At 32.9% G+C, this 18,848-nt stretch overlaps 1 protein-coding gene across 1 annotated transcript in view; it reads left to right on the top strand.

The window, feature by feature from the left end:
- KCNH8 (potassium voltage-gated channel subfamily H member 8) overlaps positions 1–18,848 on the top strand; it is a 181,222-nt gene that overhangs the window by 85,093 nt on the left and 77,281 nt on the right. Inside the window, exons 4-5 of the mRNA XM_005030018.6 lie at positions 2,750–2,877; positions 5,796–6,036. Of these exons, the coding sequence (XP_005030075.1) occupies positions 2,750–2,877; positions 5,796–6,036 (369 nt within the window). The remainder of the gene's footprint in view (positions 1–2,749; positions 2,878–5,795; positions 6,037–18,848) is intronic.

Below are 18,848 nucleotides of genomic sequence, written 5' to 3'. Positions count from 1 at the left end.
GCTGTATATTAAAACAAAAACAAAAAAAAATAAAACAAAACAAAACAAAAAAAAACCTACCTCCTTCAGAATACTGATCAGTGAATTGGATATGGAGAACCACTCTGTGATAGAAGCAACTGGCTGTGCAAACATACAACTACTGTCATTCTAAGTACCGTATCAAGCCCCACAGCCTGAGTAGGTTAATGAATACAGAACTCTTATTAGCTGGAATGTTAAACTTACGTAGGAGAGATGGGATCCATCTAAACCAAAATATTATAAGATCAGTGGCACATGAAATTGAAAACCTTATAAGGAACTTTTATTAAAGAGTGGACAGAAAGTGTAAAATCAGCAGCACTAATACATAGGAAAAAAATAGTCTTACCTGACTGTACATACTTTTATTATGTTTGTAGTAATGCTTACCATTCTGGAAATAGATGTTGGAGTTGTGGATACTTTTCAGCTCAGTATTCAATGGGTAAAAAAAAAAAAAAAAAAAAAAAAAAAAAAGAGGAGAGGAGAGGAGAGGAGAGGAGAGGAGAGGAGAGGAGAGGAGAGGAGAGGAGAGGAGAGGAGAGGAGAGGAGAGGAGAGGAGAGGAGAGGAGAGGAGAGGAGAGGAGAGGAGAGGAGAGGAGAAAAAGGCAAATCTAAATTTAGGAGCCATTAGGAACAAAGCTGACAGTATTATTTTGGTATTACATAAAGCGACTGTGTATCCATATCTTGAATACTGTATAGAGTATACTGAATACTGGAAAGAGGACCTGCTTGAATGGACTGCTGTGCTAGAAGAACCTTGCATTGTCGGGGTTGCTGAAAGCACTCAAAGAAACTCTACGTGAAGGCACTGTGCCTGCTTTATGCAACGTGACTCAGCATGGATCTCAATGCACATAGGCTGTTGTATCCACCGCATACTGGGGTGGACTGTCTTGTGCTTTTTAGGTTAAAGACCTAAGCGGTATTAAATACAAGGAATTGTGAGAACAAAACATTTGGTGAAAGAGTCCTGAAAATATTTCTAGCCAAAACCTCGTCTGAGATAGTTTGTTGCTTTCTCAACATGTCTGATAGCATGTCTGAAGCATGCCTACCTGGAAAGGCAGCAGAGTTGGCTTCATCTAGCATGACAATTTAGGTTGAGAAAGCTAAGAAAATGAAGCCTGTAAAAAGTGTTGAAGATTTTAAACTGAAATGGCAAACATATATACAGCTATCCAACCCTACAATGGAGACCCAATTCAAGAAATTCAGATTTTTTGCTCAGGGAAGTGGAGAAGCAGTCTGCACTCACCCACAATTTATGAATATTTTAAAAATTTAGTTTGTGTTTTAAATGGTTTGATAATTGAGAGATGGAGGTTTAAAAGAAAAAAAAAAGTTGTCTTTTTTTTTTAACATTTTCCAAATTTGTCTTACATTTATTTGTTTCTGGCAATTTTATGCTTTGTAGACAGAAAATGGAGATAAGGAAACTGCAGTATGAAGTGTGGGGCTTCTTCTTCCACCTTCCACAGCTTTCGAGTCGCTAATTTTGATTTGCAGTGCAGCTTTTTTAACATGTATATTTATTTTTTTTTACCCTTTCTCCTCCTCATTGACATGTAAAAAATCATCATCTTGAGAGGTTTCTTACATGAACTAAGTGAAGCATTCTTCACTAAAAAGTTTGGAAAGTTTTGTTTCTTATAGCTTTTCTTTATTTATGCTGCTTCTTTGTAGAGACAAAAATGCACCCATTTTCTATAATTCCAATCTTTCTTCCTTTTCATAGGCAGGTTTCAAGATGTAGCTATTTTTCTTGTTAATTTCAGCCTAAATTAAAGTACTAAATGTGTTGTTTGTTTTCCCCCTGGCCCCCCTTCTCCCTAATTTGTATGCATTGAGTTGACTTTAATTAAACCTTTTTGACAGGCAGCTTCTTCCTTTATTCGCACAATTTCTTTTTTTCCTGAATCCTGACACATTGCAAAATGTCTGCTTTCATTTACCCTGGCGTCAATTCTCTGTAATTCCATCAGAGTCAGCGGAGTTACCTTGAATTTACTGCTGTATAAGCAAGAACTCTTTTTTCCCATGACTGACAGTTACAGATATCTGAATAGAAAAAATAAAATAAAATAAAACCTTTTCAAAACGGTGTCCAGTTTTTACCTGAGTAGATTTTATGTCACACACAAAAAAAAAAAGTCAAATGATTATGACAATGACCATGTGGAAGGAAAATTAAAAATCTAAAAGACTTAAATTAAAATTTGAATATTACTAATGAGAAAGCTTGCAAATTAACACATTCTGATATAATGCAGGCCAAGTACAAGTCTTAGTTTTGTAAAGTAAACTACAAGAGGAGAAAGTAAATTGTTATTTTTGTTTGGTTTTGTTTGTTTGTTTGCTTTGAAGTGGTAGATCCTAGGCACTCTTGAAGCTTGTCAGTAATCAAGATTTCATGTTCTGAACTGGTAAACTTACCTATGAAATCATATGATGGAATTAATTGCGTCTGAATTGAGTGAAGACATTTGACTTTTAAAACTTAACAGTGACTTTTATTTTCCCTTCAGGAGAGGGATTTTGTTTTCTTAACTGCAAAATATTAAGTAAAACCAATAAAAGGCATATATAGGTGTATAAAAAGGTGTGTATAATCTGCATATTTAATCTTATTTATAGCAAATTCTAAAATGTCAATAGTACAACTCTCAAAGGCTGAAGTGTCATTTTCTGATTTAATGGACTCTCACTTCTGTTCTACAGAAAAATGGAAAGGAAGAGGAAGAGCTGGGTCACATTTTGATTCAGCTCGAAGACGGAGTAGAGCTGTCCTTTATCATATCTCTGGACACCTACAAAGAAGAGAGAAGAACAAATTAAAAATTAATAATGTAGGTGTAATTATTATTTTTTTTTAATGTACTCTTTATACCGTTCTTTTTTGGAAGAAAAAAAAAAGTGTTGTAAAAGGTCAGTAGTTATCTTAGAAATGTCCTAATCATATCATAACAAGAGGAGTAAAGCAAACTTAAGTGCAGTTCTACCTACTATTGTATTTTTAAACTTCATATAACAAGACAGTGTATTTAGCTATCAGACATTCATTTACCTCAGGAAAATCCCATTATTAAGTTTCTCAGAACTGTTTCTCAGAAACAGTTTTTCTTAAAATCTCAGAACAGTATTTGGTTTATTTGTTTTTCACTAGCATCAAAAAACTCCAAGTAAGGGCCTATATTCTTATATGTTTATAAAAAAAAGTTTAAAATTTAAGTAAAAAGACAAAATGTGTCAAGGAATTGTAAGTTAAAAAGGAGGACTGAGATGCTGAGAGACATGTGGTCACAAAGCAGACCCGAAAAATACGGTCGGTCTCCTGACTCCATTTGCTGATGATCCCATGATCTCTGAACTAGAGAGAAAAATATTTATTTAAACACCTTTGAAAATCCATGACAGTGCCACAAGAAAGAAATGGTCTCCTCTTCTTCTCCTGGAAAAAGTAGATAAAGGATATGTATCATGAACACCCTGAAAATCTAGTTGTTCCACCACCTTTTATTGGTCACCAAAATTAAGCAGCAGTACAGATACATTGCTCTAGACATTACTACGTTAGAAATTAATATCAGAAAAATCTTTGCTAGACTAAGAACATGAGAATAAACAGCTGGTATATGTCTCAGGGGGCATACAGTCACTTTCAGTGAGTGTAAATTGTAAATGATAAAAAATGTTAATTTAAAAAAAAAAAATTAAAGAGAAAAAGATTAATGCTGAAAAAATTTTTAAAGTGTTAAATTCTTTAGAATGTTAAAAATATTTTAAAATATTAAATGTTAAAGAAATGTAAAAAAATAACAACAAAAAGCTGCAGAATATTATATTTTTATAGTGCAGCAATATTTTTAGGAATGTGACTTTTAAATATCCTTTGGTGACTTTCCTGTACTGTCAAAATCCCTGTGCAGATGATATTATACTGATTTAAAATGTGTGTATTAAGCACTCATTTACTTCATTTAGTGAATTTATTTTAAGGGTTTGAATTCAAATTAAAAGAGGAACATTTTCTTCTTTTTTGTGATTAAGAATGGACCAATGGTAGCAACAATGAGAATTCAGCCCCCCAGTTTCATGAGAGAACTAGGAATGGAGAAGGCAAAGATATCAGTATTTCAAAAGAATTGCACAGACAGAAAGGTTATGACAGACAACGCAAATGTAATTAAGTCTGGAGTCATGCTGTTGTCTTTTTTTATATTCATAGTTAGTAACTTTGAAATCAGAAGCAATCATAGCTTGCTATACACAATATTGTTTTGTAAGGCTCTTCATTACTGGCACAGCATTAATTGGGGGCACAATGACAGTAAGCAAGATTTTTGTTAGTAAGTAATTCAAGACTATTCATGAACTACATGCTGCTATTCAGCAGGGCAAGTGGTTTAGTTAAACTCTGGAAGATGAAAGCTAAGTATTTATAAAACTTGTTTGTTGGACTGAAGTCTTTTATGCAGAGACCTTTGTTAGATGATAAAGACTCAAGGTACAGGACAAAGGTAGACATTATCTAACAGTGAAGGCAGTAAGTTCTAAAGCCATATTATGGTGGGTCTACCTCAGTATTTTGGTTTCGATCAGACTGGAATTTTCAAAAGAATTCTTACTAATTGTGCTTTGATTCACAGCAGTCTCAGGGCATGTGAACTGGATACCTTCATACCACTAAGCCAGGACTCTCCAACTAGCTGTCCAATCCACGGGACCAGGCTAGACCTACTCTGAAACAATCTCTCACAACTCTGAAAATATGCATAGGAAGGATATTTTGTCTTTAGCAATTTCTATTCCATTCTATAGGTTTATTCCCATTTTGCAGTATTATGTCCTTATGTACACAAAACTTTAGCCTGTCTGGCAGAAAATCATTGCTTTTTAGTCAGAATTCACCCAACAGAGGAAGAAATATTTTGCAAGATTCCATCCCCTTCTGATTCTATTTATTCCATTCCTCATTAATCTTCTTCCTGCCCCAACATTCACAAAAGCTATTCCATCATCAGAACCATGTATCTAAATAAACATGAGGTTATTGTTGCTGTGTTAGCAACAAAAAGATCTTGTTAAAAATGTTAGTATGAAGCCAAGACAAGAAAAAATATCATAAAATAGGCTTCTCTAGAGAGATTGTGAATTAATCTAAATCTAATCTAAACCCACAATAGAACTCGTGGTATAATGCTCAAGTCATTTGAATTGGAACCTATATCTCTGTTCCTTCTAAGAAAATAATTTAATTTGTTTGGGATATTTTCTTCAACATGTTTTGCCACTTTTCTTTTTTGAATATTTTGGAAACATCAAATCCATTTTATAATTTATTTTTAATTTTTATTTTACAGGTAAATTCTCGATATTTCATATCAATGTAGCTTTTAGATAATGTATGAATTCTATGATGCATTTTAATTATGAGATTAAAAGACAGTACTCTTCGATTCAGATTTTCAAGATGAAAAAATCTCCACTAACAGTGAAAAATAATCTGTCTTTCAGCATTTGTAATATTTGTTTTTAGCAAAAATTCCTTCAAAAAAAAAAAATCAAAGAATTTGCATAAGTTTAAAATAATATGTAAATATGTTTGTGTTTTTGAAAGATATGTTACAATTTTAATTCTTGCCTGCATTTGAGTGTCATATTTCTTTGTAATTTTTTGGGGAAAAAAAAAAAAAAGCTATATTAGAAAAAATGTCTGTGTGATCAAATTAATGTTTTGTCTCATTACATTTTTTTCTCTTTTCAGAATGTTTTTGTAGATAAACCAGCATTTCCAGAATACAAAGTTTCAGATGCAAAAAAATCCAAATTCATTTTATTGCATTTTAGCACTTTTAAAGCTGGCTGGGACTGGCTTATTTTACTGGCAACGTTTTATGTTGCTGTGACTGTACCTTATAATGTTTGCTTTATTGGCCATGATGAGCTGTCTACAACTCGAAGCACAACTGTCAGTGACATTGCAGTGGAAATTCTTTTTATCATTGGTAAGATATCTCTGGAGTTTGATTGGGGTCTTTTTTTTTTTTAAAAAAAAAAAAAGGTTTTCACAAAACGTACGATGTAGAAGAGGGGAAATCATATGTTTTCATGATTTTAAAGAAAATAAATTTTGATTGTGTAGTTTGAGATTTTACCTGAATTTTACATTTATTTACATTTAAGCGCTTCATGTAGTCCTGCTATTTCTCAAAAGGGAGTTTGAACATAAGGTTGAAAACCTTTTTTCTTTTTTTTTTTTTTTTTTCGTTTTTACCCTAGAGATGATTAAAACCTTCCCAATTCCTCACAATAGTGTTGTTTGCAACATTTTTTTTCTTATTTACCTTTTACAAACACTTAGAAGACCCACAGACCACAAGTTGAAAATCACTAGATTTTAAAAATTAATTTCATGAGATTAAAATTTGCATTGCCATAATGTTAATATACAATGTCTATAAGTTATACTGACAACTGGGATAAAATTTAAGTGGTTTAAGCTTGGCATCTGGTCCTTTCTTTAAAGTTTTTATTTGAGTGGTCTGTTTAATATCTACACCTTCAATGAATTAAAGTGGAAACAAAGTGAAATCTAATAGCAAATGAATCATAGCAAAGGATTTTCTTTTCTTATATTACCTTTTATTTCTTTCTTTACATATATAGAAAAGAATCACTGGTTAGGGTCACACAGAGGCTTTTTTCCCAGCATTTTTGTTGTGACATCACTGATTGTAGTCACACTGACCATCAGATCTTCTTATAATATGTATGTGAAGTTATTTTAAATAAATAAGCAAAGTTGAGTATGTATTTCTTGAATGTGACAAGACTTAGGGCAGGTTCTAACAGAGAAAGAAAATGAATAAAAGAATAAAATAACCTTAAGATTTTAAAATGTTTTTCAACTTTACTTTTCTATCTTTTTCCTGAAAAAAATATATATATGTATTAATTCATTAAAAGCAATGTTATGATCTTTTCTAGGAGAATCAAAGACTGAAACTCTTTAAACACTAAGGAACATCTCTATATGTCTATAGTTTAACAGGAGATTTTCTTACAAAATAAAATAAAATAAAATAAAATAAAATAAAATAAAATAAAATAAAATACTTGTAAACTTTATTCCATCTTTTTGATATGGTTACTGTAGACAATAAAACTGGCTTCCCTGCTACTGATGGAACATGCAGCTTTTATGATAGATAAGTATATATGCTGCAGCTTTCATGATAGATAAGTATAAATGTTTCCTCCTTTGGACATTCATTTGCCAGTGTGTTTAAGGTGTAATCTTCCTCTTACTTACTATGACATTTTATCTGACTCTCGGATTAATGCAAGTGATCCGTATTGAATGGTACTGAGGCACTGCAGTAAGAAATCTGTTCTGCAATACAGATCATAGAGGGCTTTTTTTTTTTTTCCTGTATGAATGTAGTAAGGTTATGACTCTAGTCAGTCATAAGTGACTCCATTTTAAAGAATACAAAATGAAATAATTCCACTTGATCTACCTGGGAGTCTTTCTGTGTTTATGAAAAGAGTAGACTCAAAGTTAAGATACTTTGATAATGGTTGTGTCCTTCACCTCATACAGGTGTAGATAACTGGCTTGTGTTATGACTGTCTTTATTAGAATCTGAGCACAAGAGAGTATAATCTGGGACTGATTAAAGTGTTGTAGTTTTCATTTGTAGCAAGACAGATGGCATACTGCTCAGTGCTACTTTTCTGTTTATATCTTTTACTGGAAATATAGAATTCTTATACTAGTATAAGTCAAAAGCAATGGTATTTCTATGACCAATAGAGTAACTGGGTAAAAATAATCATAATAATAATAAAAGCAAGATTCTCTGTCAATTTTACTTGATATTTTCTGGTTAGATCTTTAGCTCTATCATTTGGGAAATAAAACAGTGGATTGAAGCAAATATATTCAAAGAAAATTGTTTAAAATCTTAGAGAATACTTCTTTACATAGTTTATATTGCTGGTAACCACAAATACTGTACTGTAACATACTATTTTTTTTCCCCCAGTTTCATTAATGGCTTGATTTTTCCCAAATTAATTGCTTCTCAACTTTTTTTTCTGTTTTTAATTTGTGGATCTGGGGAAAGTTTTATAGAGCATTTTCAGGACAATCTCATTCTGCATATAAATCTCTGCACTAAATTTATAGAAAAATAGTATGTTTATAGTCACCTCTTAATGGTCCCTTGTCCATTAAAATGCTGGATGAATTTCTCAGAACATGTGTTACCATAATGAAAATAGTAAAATTGACAACATGCATAAAATTACACATAAGCTTGAGAGCACTGTTACACTAGGGCTCTGCCAAGCACAACTTTGATGAGTGATCTGTACACTCTGAGAAAAGCCAGTGAGATGTGCTGAGCAAATTTCTTTTTTATGATGCTACCATCTCAGCCAGACAATGGGAAACTCTGCTTGAGATGGGGCCTTCAGCTATTTTACAGCCCTATGATCATGGCTTGAGGAAAAAGAGTCTATCTGCTTTGATTGCATTCATATTTCTCAGAACATGGAATGATATTCCTTTTATGCACATAACTTGCATAAACTCTTATTTGGATTTATGATGTCTTACTTTTTAGTTGTGTTATCAAAGGGAGTCATGTCTATAAAAAGGAGAGATGTCTGCACATCAGTTGAAGGGAAATTATAAGGTTTCCTTTATGCAGAAGAGTTTGAATGAATATACTGGCTTTTTTTTTTTTTTTTCAATTTGCAATTCAACATGTGCTTAAACATTATAAAATACATATGGAAGTATTCACCTTAGTTGGAGTAATTATGAGTATTAATCTGAATTAAGCTATTTATGAGAAAAGAACGTATCTAGCTAGAGTTTTAACTGGTTTAACCTTTAAAGATATCTAAAATACAAACGGAAGATTAATAATAATAACAGTCCATTTTATGATACATTTGAAGAAGATGTTGGTTACAGAAAGTAATTAAGGCTTCTCAAATTAAGTTAAAATTATTAAGTTAAAATAAAGTTAAAATTATTTTTTGCTTTATTTTTCCTGTACATACTAGTGCTTTAATAAATTGCTTTAGTTTAGAACTCTTTGACTGCTTTATGTATCTTAAAATCATAAAGAGGTGGAGAGAAAACCTTCTTAAGATTAGTGTATTTAAGTGAACATAAAATAATTATCTTGGCGTCTCAATTGATGAGTGAGATTGCCTGCTTTATGACACTATTTACTTAAAAGTTTCTGTCCTATCCCTTAATTTGCATAGGTAGTAGCTGGGTACTTCATTTGTAGATTAGGTATGTCTAGGGCCTGGACGGATGAAATATCAATAAGAAGCATAATATATTTTTGTTAGTTTTAATTAATATTTGTAAAATAATGTTTTCTGACTTTTTGACAGGAAAAAAAAAAAGGCTGGAAGAAACTCTTTCCCATTTCATTCCATTTTATTAGTAATACCTTCCTGTTTGCACAACATTTACCTCTCCATATATATAGTGCTTTTCTTCCTATTTCATTCCAGCTCCCAGATATTGCCTTATTTATCTTTAAAACATTTTGAACACCTAAATCAAAGGAAGTAATGTTACCTAAAGACTATTTGTATTTTCTTGCTATGTGCTCAGATTCATTACCACACAGCACTATTTGAATAGGATATCTTCAACAGGAATGAAGTTCAATGCAATTGTTCATGTATATATTTTCAGGCTAATTGTAATACTTTAAGTACTAGATAAGAGGTGTCTGAGTATCTTGTCTCCTGAGGTGGCCAGGAACATCTGTACAGAGAAAAACTAGAAAAATAAGAACCCTTTCACTTTTAATTTCAGTTTTCTATTTTTGGATTCCATCAGTTTCTGATGGAAGGTAGAGGAAGCTGGCTACTAGTTATTGGAATAAAATATGATGCTATGTATAACGATAATGGCAACAGTCAATTTAAATTATTTTCCCCAAAGTATTCTTTTGCTTACCTTAGGGAAAAAAAAAAAAAAAAAAAAAAAGAGACAACTTACCCCTCCCCCCTCAAGTCTAAAAACTTTCTCTATAGTTTATGATTTCAAGAGAAAAAATGAATCATGGTTACTAAGATTCTCTTTGTATATCTCTCTGTCTTATTAAATACTGTTTAACAGAGTGGTTATATTTTCAATAATTTCAGCTTTTAATAGCAGCATGTTTAGAAGCCATAATGCTGCAATTTTTGTTGCATGATACTGAAAATTAGGGACATCTCCCATCTTTGTCTATCACAAATCTAAATTACTCAGAAGCAACAGATATTAAGTAACTTTAAAAGTGTCTTAAATCATATGAAGCCCTTGAATCTTTAGTATTTATAAATTTTAAAATATGATATAAAACCAGTATAAATTTGTGTTAATATTTGTGACTTACACAATTGTTCATGTATGCATAAAATTGTATTGAAAATTTTATATATCAAGAAAAAATTGTGAGAATCAGATGAGATAGTATTAAATGTTATAGTTTTTTGGGGTTTCTTTAAATTATTAAATGTATTTTCCTTTTCTCCTCATATTCTTTTTTCATTATTGTGGCTATCATTTCATATCTTTGAAAGTGTACAGAAGGACATATAAAACAACTTTTGTGCCTAGAGGACTTAAAATCTAATAAGAGGTCTTGTGCATTTTGAAAGGAAATGGTAGTGGAACAATATTTTAGAAAGCTTACCTTCAGACCCTAGTATGCAAAACATTAAGTAGACGCCAAGACATTGGTTTGAATTTATATCTGAGCATTAAATAGTATTATTCGTGAATACATATGGACAAAACTTGAAGAAGGATAGAACATCATTGATATACCTAACATTAGGAAGGCAAGGACCTAATACATTTTTCATGAACTATGGGTTGCCTAGAAGTGCGAATAAACATTAAACAATATTTATGTTGAAAAAAGCAATACATTTCTTAAAGATTCTCAGTCAATATGGCAAATTAAAGTTTGCAAGACCACAGTATTGGTAGAGATGTTTCCAGTAACCTTCCCTACATATCCTTGTAAACAGGACAGCAGCACTTCTGCATGCAAAATGCCATTTCTGTGCACAAAAAAATCCAGCTGTACATAAAGGAGACAAGCATATGCCACAATAATTTAGAAATGATCATTTCCATGGAAACATTTCTGTATATCAAGGTAGATACATTATATGATAATGGATGCACCCTGAAAATTTGACTTGAATTAGCTCTACTGACTCTTTTTCATTTGAGGTATGATCTAGTAGCTACACGTTGATTTTGTAAAGGAATACCTGTAACAAAGCAAGTGTGTCTTATGCAAAAACATTTAAGATCATTGGTTCATCATGAGTATAGACTGAAATATGCAGCATTTACTCTCTCCCCTTACTATTCTGGAGAGAGCTCTGTAGGCAGCTTATAGCTGGGACAAGATATACTGCATTTATGCTTCTGAAAAATATATTCAGTCTGCCATTTATCACCTGTCCTAAATGAATATATTCACATTATTTTTCTTTCCTCCTTCCTGTTTCACAATGAGACTTGTAACATCAGAGTGACAGGCTTCTTAGAACTTAATAGAAAACAGGTTCTTCATTTTTATTTTTATTTTTTTGTCATCTATACTGTGGTATCATTGTAAAACAAACAAACAAAAAGAAGTGTGACAATTTATTGTTTCATCTGTAGTCAACACGCACATTATGAAGTGCTGTAGTAATAATTTTGTAAGGTAATTTTCATTCTGCTGTTGCCTTTCATAAGATTTTCAAAAAGCCTGTTAATATTACCCTATCATATATTGTATGACTGACTAGTGTTAATGCTACAATCAGAGAAAGTGTGCATTTAGGTTTGTTATCATAGAACACAATGATAAAACAACACTGTAGATTAAACTCAAGATTAATGCCTTGATTAACTACCCAGGCCATTTCCAAGAAATGGTTAGGTGTTTAGTAGTTAACCATATTTTCATTATCTTGCTTGTGGCCTTTTTTTTGTTTTTTTTTGGGGGGGAAAGGGGGAGAGGACAACAAAGCAGTTATTACATTGCCTGATTAATGTTTTATTTGTTCCATCTTTTCATTGTTGTCTGCAGCATTTCTGTAGACAGAACTGTTGTGATAGTTTTGGATAGAATAGAGTTATTTTTATTCATAGTATTTTGTACGGTGCTATGTTTTGGATTTGTGATGACACAAATGACATAGATAACACATCAATGATTTAGTTACTGATGAACAGTGCTTAAAATGAGTCAAGAACTTTTCAACTTCTTATGCTGTCATGCCAATGAGGATGCTGGGGATGCACAAGAAGCTGGGAAGGGACACAACCAGGACAGCTAACCCAAACTGATCAAAGGGTTATTCTGTTCAGCAAGAAAAAATTGGGGGCAGGATGGCATGGTTGCCTTTGCTCAGCGCCTACCCAATTATCAGTCATCTGGTAATAAGCAATTGTGTTTTGAATCACTGTTTTTCCTTGGTTTTGTTATTCTTTGCCTTCCCTCCCCTCTCCTTCACCCTCCTTTTAAGTTATTAAACTGTCTTTATCTCAGCCCACAAGTTTTCAGTTTTTGTCCATTTGATTCTCTTCCCTATCCCATGGGAAGTGGGGGAAGCAAATGGATGTTTGTGTGATGCTTAGCTGCTTACCAGGGTTAAATCACAGCAATGTTTTTTGTGAAGTGCCTCACAACTATATTTGCTTTGCACACATTGAATTTATTGAAAAGTTAAGTCATATGACTGATGTTCTTTTATTCCTTGAAGTTGCTTCTTTCTACCATATTTCTTCAAGTTCTATTAAGAAAATTACCCATGTAGAAACTTTCACACTTCAGCAATCATAAATACAAGCTTTTTTAAAAACAGAGCCAGTGGCACATATTTCAGATATATTTTTAGTTCTTTGTTTTTATTTCAAGTCTCCACATTCTGTATCTTCTTTGGGGAAAAAAAAAAAAAAAGTATATTTCAGTTACTCAGTGTGCTCATGGATAGATTCTGTTTTTAAAGGCAGAGTATAGTTTGTTTATAATAAATAAATAAATAAATAAAAGTCTTTCCAAGTCCTAGTATGTTACTGTAAAGGTCATGGTATGTGATTCTTTTGTGGAATATCGGCTACTGTAGAAGTGAGATTACATAATCTCTGTTAAACATCCTCATAGTTAAGGAGACCAACTTAAAAAGGTAAACTCAAAGGACTAAAAATCAAGGAAGGAGATAAAGGAGTGTGACTCTGTTTATTATTTAAGTCTGTGGTCTTTCTATCTGTTTCATATTGGAATTTGAGCTAATGGTCTCTCAGTATGGTAAAACATTACCATTGAAACCCCTATTTTAATTTTTGTGTGCCTATCATTCTGTATGCCTACTGCATGCCTACAGTAATTAGTAGAGCAGCCTATAACTATGATGTTGGATTGAACATACCATGGCAAAGCATTGGTATATATTGGTATATACACTGTCTATACATTGTACTCCTGGAGGGAATGGTTTTTGTTTCCACAGTATCCATTCAAAGCACTAATGCTGTCAGATTTTTATGTTAATGGATAATTAACCTAAGTAAAACAGTATTTCCACTTTGTCATGACCTCAGTATCCCATTGCCTTCTGTTGCAAGAACAAATAGTGAGGAAGAGCAAATCAGTGTGTAAGATACAGATGGTTTTGGTTTTGGGAACCAGATGTTGCCAGAGAACAGATCTTGATCCATTAAAATGAGTAAACATTTTGTCAGTTTGTCAAACTGTACTGCAGCAAGGTTGAGAACGTATGTCAGAACACTGCCTTGGAGCAGGGAATATGTCACTCCTCATGTGCTGTACCGTGATCAGCATTTTGGAGTCCCATAGTGAACAAAATCCTTTTGTAGAAGAAATTTGACTAGTAAAACAGCTTACTATATTCAGTGATGAGTTTAATACAGCAAAACCTGTTAATTATATCAATTCCACATTAGCAGAATCCTTTCTTTTTTTTTTTTTTTTTCCGAAATCAATCATACTACATGAATGTGATTTCCCTGTGATGAGCATTTTAAGAATTTGTAGCTCTAAACTATGCTTCCAATATTCATCTTAACTGTAGCTGTCCAACCAAATCCATGAAACCTCTAAAAACGATCTTTGAGTGGAGGTGTAACATGTCCCCAATATGAAGTTTCCATCCTCTGTGAATGCCCACACAAACTTGACTAACCTGCTTCCTAAAGAGTCTGGAGTGCTAATGACCAGGAGAAAACTTTACTGGGGGCTGCATGCAAAGAGAAGTAGGAGGAAGAGGTATCGTTAGTAATATTTTGCCATTTTAAATGTACTGTTGCTTAAGGACTAAATCTAACCTTTTTATGTAATTTTATTTAATGATTATGCTCCTCAGTGTGATATGATGTTGACTTTTGATATTACTCTTCAGAGTAAAAACACATTTGAACTTATTGTTTGTATCTTGGGATACTAAATTTCTTTAATTTCTAGCAGTGTAAAAATTAGGGTGGCTTCTTCTTTACATATGTCATCACAATACAGCTGAGATTTCAGTTTTGTGTAGTTTTATATGACCTTTCAGTTCATAAAGATTCTCCTAAGAAAGAAAAATATGACCATCTTGTTCAATCTTGAATATAAGGTATTAATTTCATCCAGGTACTAACTCCAATTCGCTATGTTTTTTGGCTAAGTCATGTTTTCCTGATAATATCTGCTCTTGTTCAAAGACTTTGGAGGAAAGAGAATCCACAACTCATCTATGGCTTAGGTCTTTCTTTTCTCTTTTCTTTTTCTTTTTTTTTTTTTTTTGTTTCTTTCTTTTCTTCTTTTTTATTATTTGTAGTTTTCTTTTTTCATCAATCTGCAGAATTGACATTTTGCTAAGGCTTTAGGATTGTTGTTTAGAAATGTTTCTACCCTCTGATTCATAGGTAGGATACATTGGATGGTAATTTAGCATCTGATATGATAAAAGCATATTTTGCTGCTCCATTCCAAAATTAGATGAATTATAAAATAAATATTTGTTGAATATATCTGCTTTTTCTGTATAATTACTAACAGTCTCTCTCTTGATCAGACAGCACTAATGTAGTGGAACTGAAGATCAATCCTGTGTACCAATGATTTCTTTCTCTTTCCCCAAAATGATTTTCATGTCAAGATTTCTGTATTTTATGTTGATTGTTAGTTAGTACATGGTCCACCCTCACTATAACTTTCTTAAAATAAAAATAAAAATAAAAACAAAAACAAAAATAATAATAATAATGCTTCAGCAGCTACAGTGGGTTGTTTTAAATACATTAAATACATTATCTTTGGGAGTGCATCACAGAATCATAGAATCACAGAATAGTTGAGGTTGGATTGGAAGGGACCTTCAGGGATCATCTAATCCAACCCTGCTGGAGCAGGGTCACCTAGAACATGTTACACAGGATCACATCCAGGCAGGTTTTGAATAGCTCCAAAGAACCTCTCTGAGATTCTTTGAAAGAACCAAAGAACCAAAGCTCCACAACCTCTCTGGGCAGCCTGTTCCAGTGCTCTGTCACCCAAAACGTAAAGAATTCTTCCTCATGTGGTGATGAAAACTCCTGTTGTTTAGTTTATACCTGTTACCCCTTGTTTTATCACTGGCCACCACTAAGAAGAGTTTGGTCCCATCTTCTTTACGTTGTCCCCTCAGGTATCCATGTTTAATATTTAATCCTGATTTTTTTTTTTCTCATAAATTTTACTTGACTTCATAGTAGCCTGGAGTAGCCTAAGCATCAGGTGTAAAATTAAATATTATTTTCATCTCCTACATAAAAATATTATCTCCCTCAGATTAACCTCGCAGCAACTAAAAGCAAATTGTCAAACTAAGTGTGGTAATAAATGTTTGAAGGAACATTATGAGTTGAAAGATTGCTCTTTCATTTGAAAAGTTGAAACTAGCAAATTAACTAAGAATATTTAGTTTTACAAAAGCAGTAGAAAGGAAAAAAAAAAAAAGTTTATACAGGAGCAAATAAATTGTTCTTAATCAATATAGCACTAATATTTTCTGGAACCTTTCCTGAAAACTCTCTGGCCAGATTCTGATACCGTATATAATTAAATAACACTGGGTCAAATAATCAGATAGATCAAAGACCTTGCGCATTGGGGTGTGTATAGCTAGCTAAAAACAATCAATATGAAATCACATAAATGAATGTGAGAAAAAAATAGAAGAAATAAGGAAAGAGCCAGTTGTAACACCTAGGAGAGGGAGGTGGTGTAGGAAACTGTCTACTCTGAAAATCAATGGGGTTAATATGCCTAAATTATCTAGGTCTCAAGCACAGGATTGAATTACTATAGTCTAATGAGAATTCATGCATCACCCAGTTCCCTGGTTACTGTTTATGCATATCCTACTTGCCCTAAAGAGTAGAATTTTTCAATTTCAGTTATTTCACAGTAAAAGAGAGGTAAAATGAGTTATATTACCTAGAATTTGCTGCAATCAAAAAGTGTGCCACAGGCAGTTATTGAATCAGTTGACTAATCCTAAATTGTTATTCTGCTGTAACTTGATCATATGTCTAATCCCAGCAGGATTTATTTTAAAATATAAAGCTTAAAGAGAAAACAAATACTGTGGGCACAGGAAAATCAGTTGGTTCAGGTAAAATAATCCTGTTTATGGGTGAAGAGATTCATCTGGACTGAAAATAAAGTTTTACTATTGGATTATCTATATTTTATTTTATTTTTATTTTATTTTTAAATTAGATCATTTTAGATTTTTTAGGGATTAGAAATTGAGATTATACAAAACATATTTTAGAATTTCACTTTTGAAGTTGGAAAAGGAGAATTATTCTGGAAAACATTTTAAGGATTAACAAAATAGTTCTGTGAATATTATTTTATAGTTTTCACTTTTTTATATCATTTAGGATTGCAACCTGCATTATGCATTAAGTAGAACTTCTGTTTTTGTGTAGTCTTTTTTTTTGTTTTGTTGAGTACCTGTTTAAACTAGTATTTTCATACCAATGAAAAGGAATGTGTGAATGTGATTGCAGAACAACTCTAGAAAGGGACGGGATGGTAAAGCTTTAATTCAAGAACTGTCACCGAATGGTTCCTCCACCTTACTGACTTGCTTCAAGTTCCCAGCAAATGTATGCCCAAATATGAAATACATTGTTATTTCATAGGAACTGAGCATTTCTGCGTAAGCATGGACTTTCATGACTGCAATATGAAATTCTTTATTCAAATATGGTCACAAACAGGAGGGTAAAGGCCATTAGAACCCTCAAATAAGCAAAGATATCAGTTAAAGCTTTTCAGTTAGATCACTGTATTGGCTTTAGAAAATTTGAATGAAAACATTACAAAAGCATGTAGTCATGATGACTGCAAATTTGGAAGACAGCAGAATAACGATGTTTCATCTTTCTGCTGTTTCATCTTTCATTTACTGTTGTAGATACGGTGTGAGAATTTAATTAGAAGACAATATAAATAGGAATGGTAGCTGCATGTGAATTAACATTACTGAATGTTGGTACTTGGAGTGAGAGTGGGGGGAGGAGTAGAGGGGAAGGAAGTATGTTGGGGCACATCTTGCCAGTAGTGGAAATAGTAGGCTATGAGAACCCATCCAGACTGAGCTAATTAGCCATGGGATCCAACCAGAAGATAAATCAAGGTTTATGTTTGAGGTTGATCATATCAAAACCATACAAAAGGTTTTGTGAGATTTGTCAACCACTGGTTATCTTCTCTGTATGCATCTTACAGATTTGGTGGCTAACAGGGTTTCTGGCATACCTTGTGTGGGGTTGGTAGAGGAAGATGGTCAGTCTGCAGGCTAGAACAAAGCAGGCACAGGACTGGAAAAGAGGAAAGGAACTGAATGAACTGGCACTTGCATTTAGTGGGTGTGAGGGGAAGAACTTGTTGGACGCAAGAATGGAGCAGTGGTAGTGGATATATGAAAAAACAGCAGGCATGTGAAAGGAGACTGATGAGATGGGGAGGCAAGAGATTTGGCAAAGTAGTCTAAGCAGAGCAGTCTTTCTTTGGGTTATTGGCCATTGATTAGCCATTAAATTTTTCTTAATATGAAGTGCTTCTGCATAACTTGAGGGTAGAAATTAGAGCTGAAATAACTGAAAAATCTCTATTTATATATTCAGGGATGAGGCAATGGGGTGATATGTCAGATTGTTCAAAACCCCTTTAAATTGGCAGTGTTGCGTTGTCCCTCTGGAGTGCTGCCAGGCCAAGCTCACCTTTGTGTTTGATAGCAGTACTTGCTGCTTTATGGACTGAAGCACTTTGTGTTAAACTCACCGGCTCATCCACACAAAAGCAATTGGGGCAGAAGCGAAAGTCTGCAACAAAGTCTGCAAGGACTGACTTAAAGAGCATGGGTGTTTGTTTAACAAAGCACATGTATCTATTCTAAAACAAAACAAAAATATATTCAAGAAAAAGACATCTTTTAGTTTCAACATGACTTAAAGGACATTCTTAAAGTCAAAAGGACAGTCTAGAGTCTATCTTGATATTTCATTTGTGTGAACTCTAGCTTTCTGATTATAACTGAACTTGAATTATTTAACTTGAAATAAGAACCCATCTTTTTTCCTGATGAAGAAGAGAATAGAGAGGCTTCATCCTTTCTTCCCTCCTTATGTCAAATATTTTAACATAAAAATTTTTAATGTATTCAGAAGTTGTAACACAGTGAGTCAACCAATTATGATATTGTTTGATGTAATTTCTGATTTAGTTTT

The sequence above is a fragment of the Anas platyrhynchos genome, chromosome 2 (assembly GCF_047663525.1).
Source record: "Anas platyrhynchos isolate ZD024472 breed Pekin duck chromosome 2, IASCAAS_PekinDuck_T2T, whole genome shotgun sequence".
NCBI classification, from domain to species: Eukaryota; Metazoa; Chordata; class Aves; order Anseriformes; family Anatidae; genus Anas; species Anas platyrhynchos.
Note: the sequence above shows the minus strand (reverse complement) of the source record. Positions and strands in the feature narration are given on the sequence as shown.